The 13,710-nt window shown below is 33.9% G+C and overlaps 2 protein-coding genes across 2 annotated transcripts; one reads left to right on the forward strand and one right to left on the reverse strand.

Annotated features, from left to right (window-relative positions):
* Positions 1–495: 495 nt before the first annotated feature.
* On the reverse strand, positions 496–1,640 carry LOC120345120 (methyltransferase-like protein 27). The gene has a single exon (XM_039414521.2). It carries the CDS (start codon positions 1,626–1,628, stop codon positions 897–899), a length of 732 nt encoding a protein of 243 aa, XP_039270455.2. The 5' UTR covers positions 1,629–1,640; the 3' UTR covers positions 496–896.
* A 3,760-nt stretch (positions 1,641–5,400) lies between these two features.
* LOC120348332 (crystal protein-like) lies at positions 5,401–12,646 on the forward strand. Its single transcript, XM_039418450.2, has 11 exons — positions 5,401–5,530; positions 5,787–5,898; positions 6,303–6,399; positions 6,983–7,193; positions 7,605–7,735; positions 8,039–8,280; positions 8,516–8,594; positions 9,245–9,418; positions 10,022–10,185; positions 10,263–10,418; positions 11,114–12,646. Exons 1-11 carry the CDS (start codon positions 5,401–5,403, stop codon positions 11,463–11,465), a joined length of 1,848 nt encoding a protein of 615 aa, XP_039274384.2. The 3' UTR covers positions 11,466–12,646.
* Positions 12,647–13,710: the final 1,064 nt, after the last annotated feature.

The following is a 13,710-nucleotide window of genomic DNA, read 5'->3' on the forward strand; positions in this document are numbered from 1 at the left end:
AAATTTCTATTTGGCTTCGATTCTGACTACGTGGAGGTTTCGAATAAATCTCCGTCTCTAAATACAATATCAACACAACTATGTCAAACTCTAAATCCAATTACACAGCCCTAAGCAATTGGCTGGAAATAGATTGAATTGTTTTATTTCCAAACGGAACGTTTAGGAGCTGTTTTTTCCCATCATACGCTTTAGTGCACTCTATACATTTCCTGAATCATCATTGTTGGAATAGGGGTTTTTCTAGTTCTGTGGTTTTTTTCACCCAAACTTATTCTATTTTTACAAGTATAGCATCAACACGTGGTATTATGACGGACGATACCGACATATTTTCAATACAGTCGGCCGCTTAGGCTAGCGTTACCAGTTTTTTGAGTTTCAACCTCCGTATTCATAAATTTGAGCATTGTCCCATTATTTGACACTAATGTAGACCTTTGAATTGTTTTGTTATTATATTGTTGTTGTGAAAAAATCGCTTGTGTCTTCAACTACTGGACCAATTGCTTCAAAATTAGTTAAAGCTTGTTATTGTCGATAGTAGGCTATTACCTTCAGTTTATTTCAAAAATATCGATATGTGCTGTAGAGGATACGTATTTCACTTCGAAGTTTTGTGTGATGACGTTATCAAAATTTAAAATTGCTTACCGTGTCGTGGTTTCGTGATAACATCTCAGTACTCTCGTGGTCAGACTACCGATACTGTGAAAGATTTGATACTTCTTCGTTTTGCCTTTCGTGCCCATATACTCGAACCTTGCTCTCTTGTCTTTATTCATATTGTGACGTTCAACTCCAATACAATAATATTTATAAAGTACAACAAAGTCAGGAATTTTTAATTACTAATATTTGATTTTTAAATTTTCGGTATTTATTGGAAATTAGCTTCACAATTTTTGTAAACAATATATCATCATAATAGATGGCTCTGGCATCTCATCGCGAACATCGGTGTAGTAGTTTTCATCAATTTCCCAATTGACACCGTGCCTCGTCATCTTTCTTTCGATTTCTTTCACTAAGCCTGAATTAGCTAGGGTTTTCATTTCGGTGGTTAGCATATCAAATACGGTTTGGTTGTTCGGGCTGTCACGCACAGAACAGATAAAAATACCTCCTGGTTTCAGTAAATTCAGCATTACCCGTATGGTTTTAGGTTCCATGTGATACAAACTAAACGCCCCCAAACAAGAAACAGCGTCATATTTCCCTTCTCCGATTGAAGTGATTTCTTTATCAGGATATATGAATTGAACGTTGAGATCGTCGTAACATTTCGTTTTCTTCGCGACCGAGATCATCTTATCACTTCCATCTATTCCTTGAAGAGTTCCGACAAAACCATTACTGCGGAGAGCAATTCCGATCTGCCCTGTTCCACAAGCGATGTCCATTATTCTTATCTTGCTGGATTTGCAATTTTCTCCCAAATGACGCATTAGCATCTCAGCGGATTGCGCCGGTATAGCGTAACCCATCGCGCCATAATCTTTGTCGTAATCTTCTGCCCATTTGTCATATTCTTCGATCATAGAGAATGCTGAATCGGTGGTTGGAGAATTGTATTGTAGACGTTTCCACTTGAACAACGCATGGTATTTGTTATCTGCCTCATTCATAATTAGGTATATCTTTCTGAGAAAAGTATTTTATACGATCCTGTATTGTGTTTCGTAGGGTACAATTTTTTTTTTTGTGAAACACATATCATGTCTAATACGATGGTCGATTAATACATATTATTATATTATACCAACGTTAATCTTCATCGAATGCACAAGACATAGCCTATATGCAAGATGCTTTATATGCTATTCAGAACGATACGGAAATTTACTTGACAAGTTTACTGGTACTAAGTTATATTTCGGACGGACTATTATTGAATAAGTAGTGTTCATTGGCCAGGTAAATTTTTAATAATGTATAAAATCTTCAAAATAATCTTGCCATACATTCAAATCTTCGGACTTTTAGGGCCAAAGAGATCTTCCTGATTGAGACATGGCAAATAGCATATAGCACCATCTGCTTTCTTTTCAGATTGCGTATTCGGTAAAATTATTCACGAAACAACACAATAATATTGACATTACATGGGTAACTAATTACTGTATAATTTGAAAAGAACGTGTTACAAATTGGAATCCTACTGTCAAAATGCAATGCATAAATAAAAGCTTTGACGGGCAAAAGAAACGAAGAATGTTTGCTTAAGCGGCGAGGAAGTGCCTGCAAGAAGTATAGGGCAAGGATCAGACAAAAATACAGCAGAAGATATTTACGATATAGTCCCAACCCAAAAAGTACATACCACCTTTATGGCAAATACGATGATAAGCAAACTCACTTTTAACTTTATGCTAATTCTATTCAGAAGTGTTACGGAGTTAAATAAGTTTTTTTTCTCGAAATTACTCCTTATATTATCATGCCCTTTGAATAAAATTAAATAAAAACGCCCGATATGGTGAAAGTTTTTCCGAATCCAGCAAGCGAAATGGAATCATCAGGTTTATGATACCTATGTTTGCTTCTCACTGAAGTGTACAGAAAGTTATCTTAAACAAACAAGCAGTATGTTCTATATTGGCCTCATTTACCGTTTATTATTCTTTTTTGTTCAATTATACGCACATTTTGAAACGAAGAAGCAAACCATGTATATATAGAGCGCAATGTGAGCAATTGCCCCATAAGCTAAGATGATAAATCTAAAATTGTTTACTACGTCAGCCAGGAACGTACAAAAATGAGTATCTGCGATACTGGTGGAATATTTCAAGAAAGACAACATACTACAAGTAAAAATCAAAGTATGATAACCGACATAAGTATTTTAATACTACCAATATATATTCTGTCTCTTTATATATAAAGGAAACACGCCTAAAAAAGAATACGCCAAAATATCAATGAAACAAACGCTCATGCAAAAACTCACACAATTAGGCAAACCTTTATGACCTCAGATCCATGGCCTATGAAATTCCTTATAACACCAACCTTCAGAAGAGTGTCTGACAGCTATCTGGACCCATTCCAAGCTTATTCCAAACTATAGCGAAACAATCGAATCTGTACTGAATTCTTTGTAATAACTTAGCAAAGGTACGTGTTCACGGTTGTGAATTAAGCCATTAAAAATATTGTCTGATCAACAAAGTCTACACAGTGACCATACTCATGACAAGGTCGATTAAATTCATGAGAACACTAATCCTTGCAACTCGTGTTATGTCAAATTCACCTCACTGACGTGGCAAACAATGTTCTGAGCAAACAATTGCTGCGGGACATTATGACTTCGTAAATTAGCAATTGCTGTACCTATTCGTGAACCACCCTAGCCCTATTTGTATGTATATTTATGTGCATGCGGATGATGCTTGGATGATATCATTTTATTAAATCTAGTCCATACTGTGATGAAGTCACTCTACATATTGCAATCAATAACCGTCTTAGATAATAAGCGAAGAACGCGACCACATCATATCGTCTGCGAGTATAGCTACACCCTACAAAAATAATTTCGCGATGTTTCACAAATTAAACAAAATATGACGCAAGTGATGATAACTTGAAGTGAAATTCGAATTGTAATCTCTATAGAAAAGTAAGATTTTATGTGTCGTAACTTTTGTGACGAGACAGATGCAAAGCTAATAATCCTTACCTTGCCGGGAACAAAAGTACATTTGCAATACTTTAGCAATAAGGGCCTAAAAAATACTATTATGCTAACTTGATCTAGCATAAGTTGTTAATAAAACTGTCTATTTAAAACAAGGAATTATTATAAATCAAAAATCTTCTGTATTTTTTATTGAAAATACTCTTTGCATCAATGTAAAACTATGACAAAGTAGCGAATTTTGGCAACTGCACACTGTGAATAATAATTTCAAGAACGAAAAAAAAATTGTTTTGACTCCACTCTCATCACATTGCTTTATCGCCAGTTTAGTACCTGCACCAAGTCATAAGCTTTCAATAGCCATGCTTATTCGAGATATCAGAGATACGCTTTGAGCAAACAGGCCAAAAAAAACATAGCTCAAAGGCCTGCTAAATACAATCTATCACCCCTCGAATTTACTGAAAAAACAGTGTGTTGGCACAATACCCAACAATGTACCAGGCCTGACGGCAATCTACGCTAGGTACCTGTGTAGATTCGAATTCCATGACGGATGTGACAATGTGGGAGAGCAGTAGGCTGATATTCGCTTTTGCTGGGTGGTTCACGTAACGCCTTGTCGCTTACGCCTTTCTCATTCAACTGGATTTGTGGACGATTATATTGACGATAAAAATAGACCACGAGGTTTTGATATCCACTTTTCTTGTTTTAACATATTTAATACAAAAAATAACAAATAAAACAGTCATTTTAAACAAAACAAGTATAAAACACTTTAATGTAATTCTACTATTACTAAGACACAATTTTTGGTTGAAGTGCTTATCACCACATTTAGTTTAACTTATATACGTGATCTTTTCCTAGCATGCGAAATAGTTACTTTGAAAGAAACAATCAACGACATTGTAAAATTCCATAACATTTAGAAAATTCAAGAGATCGTTTACCAATATTACGAGCAGCAAATCAGGTGCAACTAATTGCACAAAAATTTGTCGTCATGGATTTGCAAAGTATTTTTGTTGACTCAATTGTATTGACTATCTGTATAAAAAAAATATTTGTTCTGTTTAGGTTCGCATCTGCGACCCATAGTTGTCATAGTAAACATTTTCATTGGAATATTTGATGATCATTGCAGGGGCAATGTCCAATTAACAGGATTTATTTCACAATTTTGTGAAATAGAGGCTGTTGGTCAAGCAATAGTGTTTCAACTGTGTTTATTCGCATGTACGACCGTAGAAGTTTGCAAGGAATAAGAAAATTAAAAGTTATAACCAGTTTTATTTAATGTTTCAAGTTAAGTCATTTCATCCATACCACTACTAAAGCCAGCCTAATTTGGAAAGTTAGAAATCAGACGTCTATCCGTTCAAGTATATAATTTCAGGGCCGAATTAGGTGGAGAAAGGCCTGATATGTCTAGTAAAGTTACCAATTTATATAAAAAATGATAACTGAAATGACCATTTGAAAGTGAACATGATCATTATAACAATCATCATAACAATATGCCGTTCTGAATGTTTCCGGTAAACCTTAGAAAATATAGTTCAGTGATAAGCAATGGGATGTTTAGTATTGCAATAATAATTATGTCACTATATTTAAATCAGGTTGACACCAAAAGGTCTGAGAAATAAACTAAGATTACTGCTGTTCATTTGCCGACTTGTGCAGCATTGAGCTGAATAATGCACTCCCAATATCTCCCAATATTCACTGTTCTCGCATTTACGATGAGAAATGGATTCTGTCAACTTGGTCAGAAACCTTCGGAAGATTTCATTTTTGATTCTTTGAGGAAATTATTTATGGTAGCTCCTTTGGATGTAGAACCAAAAATAGAGAACGTATTTGGTGAATCAGGTAAATACATGAATGTTCTATAAATAATGCATCATATTGAACGCAGAAAATGTGTCCAAGGCATATAGATTTGAACATGGATCATAACATCAGTATCTTGAGTTTGAGAATGATTGATCTTGATTAAATTATTTTATCAAACAAATCAATACTTCTATCTGATTCGAAATTCGGCTTTGAATATATGAAATCGAATATTTAGTTTTTCCCATTCTGTATTTATTGGCGTGAGTAGCCAGTTATTGTTTACGTTCAGACATTCAACCTCGCGTTCAAACAACATCTGGTTTAATTCACGGAATAACAACAAAGCACGACCACTCATTCTATGGAATCCCATATGCTAAACCACCAGTCGGAGAATTGAGGTACAAATGATATAATTCTATTCCAATATTTAATGTTAAATTCTGAGGTTTTGGAGTAATATGACTGGCACCGCTAGGAATAGTCATGGTAACAATTACATAATCTCTAAAAAATTATGATCTAATTGAACTAATTAACTAAGTTATTTTAAACTTTACCAAAGCTAAATATATATGTGCTTTTCAGGCAGATAATGTTTGATTTTAAAATCGCAGTAATCTATGCTTTAAAAAATTTGAAGTGTATTCAAGAATGATTTCCTTAATTAGGACAATCGTGTAATTATAATAATTTCATAATGTAGTTTTATTGAATTGAATTGTCGAAATTATACGTGAGCAATCACCCATCATATATAATACTCATGCAAACTTATTTTACACATAAATGTATATTGTTTCAGATTTCAACCGCCTCAACCGCTTGTAACACCAAGCGCTATTCGTAATAAAACGCACCAAGATATTTTGATGTGTTATCAGATCGGATTTTTCTTAAATGTAAGATTTTGTTTTTCAATTATGTGTAAACTATACGGCAACGGCACATACTTCACCAATGCTGCTTAGAGAGTGTATAGGTGGACGTCTAAAATGCATTTTATATTCCCATGGTTGGTTTTAACTATATATACAGATAGTTGACATTCATTCTTCCCAAATTGGTAAGTTGAAATGTTTGTAATTTATCATAGCAAAGTAAAATTTCCGCTAAGATTTCGATAAACATATTTTGAATATTTTCGCCTTTCGAGCGGTGTCTCGAAAATGTCGTGTCCTACTTGTCCTACGTGTCCCGCTTGTCCCGCGTGTTCGACAAGTCACACGTGAGACAAGTGGGACACGACATTTCTGAGACACGCCCATTTGAGGATAGTGTTTTCTTAGTTTGAGATATTTAGATTTTTTCCATGAAGTTTTGTTTATATCATTATTATTCGAAACCTCATATCGTTCTGAACTAAGAATTACTACTTATCGGTAGGTAGCTACTACCGATTGGAATGAAACAAATTTTTGAGGTTTTTCAGGGGCCTAGTCTATCTCTGTTTGTGAGTAAATAAACTAAAGTTTCTACATTTAGCGAGATGAAGACTGCCTCATCTTGGACATACATGTTCCGTCCCACGTTGATTTGTCAGATCGAAACAGGTTACCTAATAGAAAACTACCTGTGATGTTTTCTATTCATGGAGGAGGATTTATTCTTGGTTCGGGAACATGGCCGGTATACGAAGGAAGATATCTAAGTGAAGCGACAAACACGATTGTTGTAGAAATAAATTACAGATTGGGTGAGGCATAGAATCATAAGTTAGATGAGATTCACCTAATCTAAGTCTAAAATAAGAATTTAATCAATAGAATTTCAACATACATGTAAATTGGAATGTTGTCAAAATTCTTGTTGTAAACGTGCCAAAACAGTCTGAAATTTTACTGATTTTTGCTTTGCCATCAGTTAATCATATATATCGAAAATCATCATTCTTGGAATTCCAAATAGTCCGAGCCATTTAATAATATCTAGCTAGGCAATTTTTGATCATGTCTTCCTGGAAGTAGCATTGAATAAGTGAATCGATCTCATCTCATAACTCTTCTTCACTTCTAACAAATTCAGAAGGTGTTAGTGTAAATTGCAGGCTTCAAAACGTTGATATCTTTTACTTCCGCGACCTTTAAATTTAAGCAATGATATTTAGGGCCATTTGGATTTCTGGCATACAATAACGGCAAACAAGTTTTGGATGGAAATCAAGGATTTAAAGATCAACAACTTGCTTTGCAATGGGTTCAGGACAATATCGAGCAATTTGGCGGAGATAAGAATAAGGTATTGGAATGAGGATACTTATTTATATTTATTTGTGCATGTTTGTAAAGAGATGGGCTGCTTGTGTTGTTTTATTTTTTCGTATACCTACGTATCCTTGGTAATTAGATGGATTCTTGAAAAGATTAAAAAATCTGTAACCAAAACAGCAAATTTTTGTTTTACATGTCATAACTGAAGTTTTCTGATAAACTGCACACTCTAAAATAATTTCGTTATTGGAATACGTATATATTCTGTTTTATATTGCCATCAACTAGTATTTTTAATAATAATTGGATTCTCTTTTTAACTTCCAATTAGATAACCATATTCGGAGAAAGCGCTGGTGGACAATCAGTCATGCTTCATTTACTATCCGACGTCAGCGATTCTCTATTTCATCAAGCAATAATTCAAAGTAATCCGTTCCCATGTTTTTATCCAACCTACCCAGAAGCTCATGCAATCACAAAACAAGTTATTGAATATCTTCGATGTGGAATATTTGATTTTTTCAGCACCGATTGCTGTTTATCCTCAAAAGATGGGTTAGACTGTTTGAAGTAAGTACATTTCTCAGACTACGTTCGGAATGTTAATCAACAATATGCTTAAAGGTTTTTGGATTAAACCAAACTTTAATGATCCACAATATTTAAAGAGTACATTCATAATTTGCATCTACTCTTAAACGAGTCCCGTTTAACTATTTCGTAGCTTGTGGCTGTAGGTCATAACGTTCAAACAAAGGCGAAAATATATATTAGAGCTTGTAATCTATTATGGACAAACATTCAGGGAAGCATCGTCTCAGAAATTGGTGAACGCGATGATGAAGGTTATGGCGGAAGAATTTTCATCACTCAACTTCTTTCAAGTAAGAACTTGCATTTTTTTTACTACAGTCAAACGTTTGGTTAGTATGATATGCATGGAATAATTATTAATCTTGTTGAAAATACATTTTCTTTGTTTATATTGCATTTTCAACTATTATCGTAAATTAAAGCGGATGTTATAGCGGGGTAGAGACCCGATAAGATATTGTAGAATCAATTAAATAAAATCAAAATAAATATTAACTGAAAAAAATTGCTAGATGTTTTAGCAGGGGATTAACTGTTTTCCAGCAATGTGAGTTATTGTATTTCTCTCAAATAATTTGTTAGCGTATGTTTGCATTTATTGGAAATTATTTAATTCATATCTCGGTGATTTGTTTTTGTTTAAATTGGGGAGTTGTGATGTGTGATTTACTGAAAATTAATTGGAATTCGCGCTATAGATACAAGAAGTTTTCTAGAAATTTCATGATTGGTGAGATAATGAGTCAGTCTCCTTAAAACTTGATGATCTGGAGCTAGAGTTTATATCAGAGTTTATTACTATGTGCTAGTCGTTGCTAAAGCAACGGATGAAATTATCAGAGATTCAAACAAAGACCCAGCTTGACCCAAGTATATGCATCAAATTTTATGTGTCTGTAAAATAATTTATCAGGTCCTATAAATTTAAATTACCTCTAAGTTTATAGAACCTTTTCGTCCTGTCATTGATGGTGTTGAATTCACAAAGCAACCGATTCAATTATTCAAAGAAGGGAGATGGCAGAAACACAAACCTATAATGATAGGAACGAACAGTCAAGAACTAGCTCTGCTGCAATTTTTATGGCCTTTTATGACTGAAAATATCTATAAGGTAATTTTCTATCTCTATTCCACCTATCCCTCAATCAATCTATTTCATCCAAGTAACTTAGTCAGTCTAATAATGTGTCAGGTTCAAAACTAATAATTCAGGTTGGTTTATCCCTTGATTTTTTTAGTGGTAAAGTAAATACGATGAGCGTGATGTGGATCCCTCAGTTTCAATTTTTTTTTTTTAATTTGGTATAGTAAAAATCGACATATAAAAAAAGTTGGAAAAAAAAAATTTGCTATAACCTCTGAATATGTTAAAGAAGCATGTAAAAGCTTACAATATATACTAAGAAAAGAAAATATTTGAGCGCTACAGATTTTATATTTCAATAATCAAAGTTTTGAAGCATCACAGCATTGGGCACTCCCGTAGTATGTGTACCAGGTTAGGGTTAGGCCATAATTTTATTTTTTCTTATTTTAGTTATATTACGAGTTCGGGGACTGTTCGTGTTAGCCAAGTGAATATACCCCCTGCCCATAGGTTTAAGTCCATTTACACAACTTAATGTAAAGTGAGCGAACAAAATTAGTTACCTTCATATTGGTACACGCACTTCTGGAGCGCCCACCATTGTATATTATTGAAATTTATTTCTAGGGATTCAATGACGCAGTATTTGAAGGATATGGTATACATGAAAATACAGGTGAACTTGTTTCAAATAAATATATTGAAACATATGGACCAACCAATCTTCTTGAAGTACTAGGAATCGAAATGACTGACTTGGTTTTTGGGTGCCCTCAGAGAGCACTAGCAAGGTGAGTTATTCCCAGAACTATGTATTTGTATATATATATAAGTATATATTATGAAGTACTCAATTTTTTGTCTTCAGATATGCTTCTTCCACTAGCGAATCGGTTGTATATTTCTATATGTTTAACCATTCTTTGGACGGACCAGATTGTGAAAACAACTTTGGGTCGTTATGTGGTCTCTCAAACCATGCAGTTGATTTATATTTCGTATACAGGACTATTAATCATTCCGGGTAAGATTTCAATAAATATAAATTTAAAAAGGGATAGAATGAGTTTATAATAAATAAAATTTATTGCTATTTCCTCGACCAATACCAAGCAAACTCAATCCAAATATTCATTCTATATTTAATATATATTTTGCATATTAATTCGTTTCCTACAATCTAATATATATATAATAATAACAATATATATATATTTTTTGTTAACAATACCCTGCCAGTGCGGTCGTAAAGGGCCGATCTCGCATCCATAATTTTCTATTCTTTCTGGAGTCGGACTGAAACCGCAAATTCTGCAGACTCACAATTTTTTAATAATTCGCATAGTCCCAAGAAATATTTTTGAGATGGCACATAACAAGAATGCTACCGTACCACTTCTTGTAGCTAAAAGACTATCAACAACCCCATCTGTGCCGGTTACTCACTAATCAGACTCATGCATGACTGAATGAATTGAAAATCTGGATTTTAATATGAATCTGGAATTAAAATATCTGGGGTAAACCTCATACCCGTCACCTAATAACTTAGGTTGTAATACTGGTCTGGCTATTTCGATCTTGGCAGATAGTCTTGGACTTTTAAGGCAAAGTCAGGATAATTTTTATATAAATTCATGTTTTTAGCGACTTTTTAAAGAATATATTTTCAAATAACCTTCAATTTAAAAAATATTAATATTGGACTTTACACTTCAGAATGGTTGCGGATACCGAGGATATTCGTGCAATGGATCAATTTAGCAATTATTGGGGAAATTTTGCCACAACTGGGAAACCTTCTGAGGATTTTAAAAACGAATTTATCGAATGGTTACCATATGCACATGACGATAGAAATAAGGCAGGATCTTGGCTGCATTTGATGATGGAAGAAAATAGCACATATCACGTTAGCGATTTCAATAAAGATGTATGTGACTTTTGGGATAGTCAGGGAATTTATATGGATGTTCCAGGAGTATCAGAAAGTCAGTCAAGAGAAAGTTTGACACTGTCGGAAAAAATCTTCTCAGCCGCCAGATCGTCCTTGTTCCGTATCTTCGATTGAGTTTTGTAACCTGAATGAATCTAAGTAACCAAATATATATAAGATTTAATGTACAGGATATATTTGTTATACCCGTGATATTATGACTATATAGGTTTGATGTAAAAATATTATATTCTGAACAATAGCTAATTCCAGATTAGAAATGTTTTATTTTTTCACAAAAATATGACTTCAATTCAGAATTAAATATCTCAAAATTGTCGAAAATTAGAAATTGTCAAGAATTACAAAGAATTGTGATCCTTTGCCGCAGATTCAAAACGAAAGCATGGTCAAGTATGTTGTTTTTGTTGATCATCTTATTCGTATTTTTTCCTGATGTTGTTATGAAAAAATCAGAACACTTACTTTGGAATTTTTAATGTTTCCTTTATATATATTGTATAACATACAGTATCCCGTTACATCAAACAGTCGTCTTTTTAAGACAAATATACCAATAACAAATTAATTTTATGGTAAGATGAATATGGCTTAAAGTAAACTGAACTCTTGTTTATAAAACCCTTTTTACCTTCCAACAACTTTCCATTGTGATGTGAATTATCCAATAAATGTACCGGAGGTCGAATATGGGCTGTAGCAGAGTCTACTCTACCACATGCTAATAAAGAATCGAAATAGGCAGAAATTTTTAAATAATTACGTTTTTTATCATTACTATATACTGTCCGATGGGTATTTCAGCTGCTACTGCTGCTCAAAAATAACTTCTGAGTCTAGATTACTTTCGTGTTTAATATAATTTTCATGCTCATGTTCATCTCTCATTGACCGATATCTGTTCATTGTGCCAACATATCCCTTACTTTTGCTGGGAATCCCAGCGTGGTTTGTAACAATATTATGACAGGATCAGTTGTTCTTAGCAGCCCAGTACAACCAATAAGGATGATGTGGAATATCACTGGATCATTAGATCATGTATAGGTAGAATGTTTTTTATTCGGTTTACATAAAGCGAAGACCTGCAATATGGAACGGATGTGCCTTGTCGTAAAATGAAGATCAATTTGCACCAACTTGATTGACGCTTTGATGGGGTCGAGGGTGTACTATAATACCATTTCAGAACTATTTCTATTTATATAGTTTATTAAAACGCTATCCATAATGATCTAGTTAATATTGAGTTCAATCAGTAATTTGTTCTAATTTCAATAAATTATAGAAGTGATGAAAACACCTTCCTAATATTTTATATTTTCAGAGTATGTGACAAAAATGTTGAATGAAAACTAATTTTGTAACTTTCTCAATTTGGTCATTTCAATAACTTCTTCTGTACATACACAACTATTCGTGATCTCAAATATAGTCTAACATAGAGCTTTATGGTATATTTTTACAATAATTTCAGCTGCTTAACTTATAGATCCAGCACAACTGAATTCGAAACAAGCAGTTTGGACGTGTAAGTTCATCACTAGAAAGTATACACCAGATTAGAAGCCGACTTCATCATCGTAATTTTGATGATGCGATAAATTTCCAACAAAAGAAATGGCGCGCGGACAGCATATATATATATATTTCATGGGTGATGTTTATAAAACTTCATTCATATATTTATCTATATAACATATCGGCTAAGGTTTAACTGTGCTGAGTGACAGATTTCATACAGCGTCGTTGTATAGGTGCATGATTGTAAGACTCTAAGCTGTTGTTTATCGTCTGACGAATGCATCCGTAAACATCACGTCTTTCTTTATGATCAATATATACAACGAACAGCATGCAAGCTTCGAAAACCTCTCCTCATATGTTTCATAGAAACGGTTGAAAGCGATGTACGCAATGAATTGCACTGCGGTAGTTCTAATGGCTACATTTTTAGGTTATGGTTTTTGTACACACTGCTCAGCTCCTGCGCAACTCCAAGAAATTAACTGGGCAAAGTTGAATAGCAGTGTTTGGTATGAAACTTTGAACGCAAGAATAGCTGCAGATATTTCAACACCCTGCCTTTTTCTCAGCGATTTTAAGAAGACGACAAACGGATTTGATATGAGGATAGACAATACATTAGACTCTTCTCGCGCTCCAATGGTTCACTGGCAGCGCGCTGGAGACGGTGGATTCGTCCCCTTGAATGTTAACGAGTATATTCAATACTCAAGCGAAGTTGCTGCCAGGAGTAAAGAAACTGTTAAAGTCATCGAAGATTCAGCATCAAAAATTCGTGAACTACAAAGTCGCTTTCCATTCACAGATTATGAAACTTACCTAATCTTATTGA

The sequence above is a fragment of the Styela clava genome, chromosome 1 (assembly GCF_964204865.1).
Source record: "Styela clava chromosome 1, kaStyClav1.hap1.2, whole genome shotgun sequence".
NCBI classification, from domain to species: Eukaryota; Metazoa; Chordata; class Ascidiacea; order Stolidobranchia; family Styelidae; genus Styela; species Styela clava.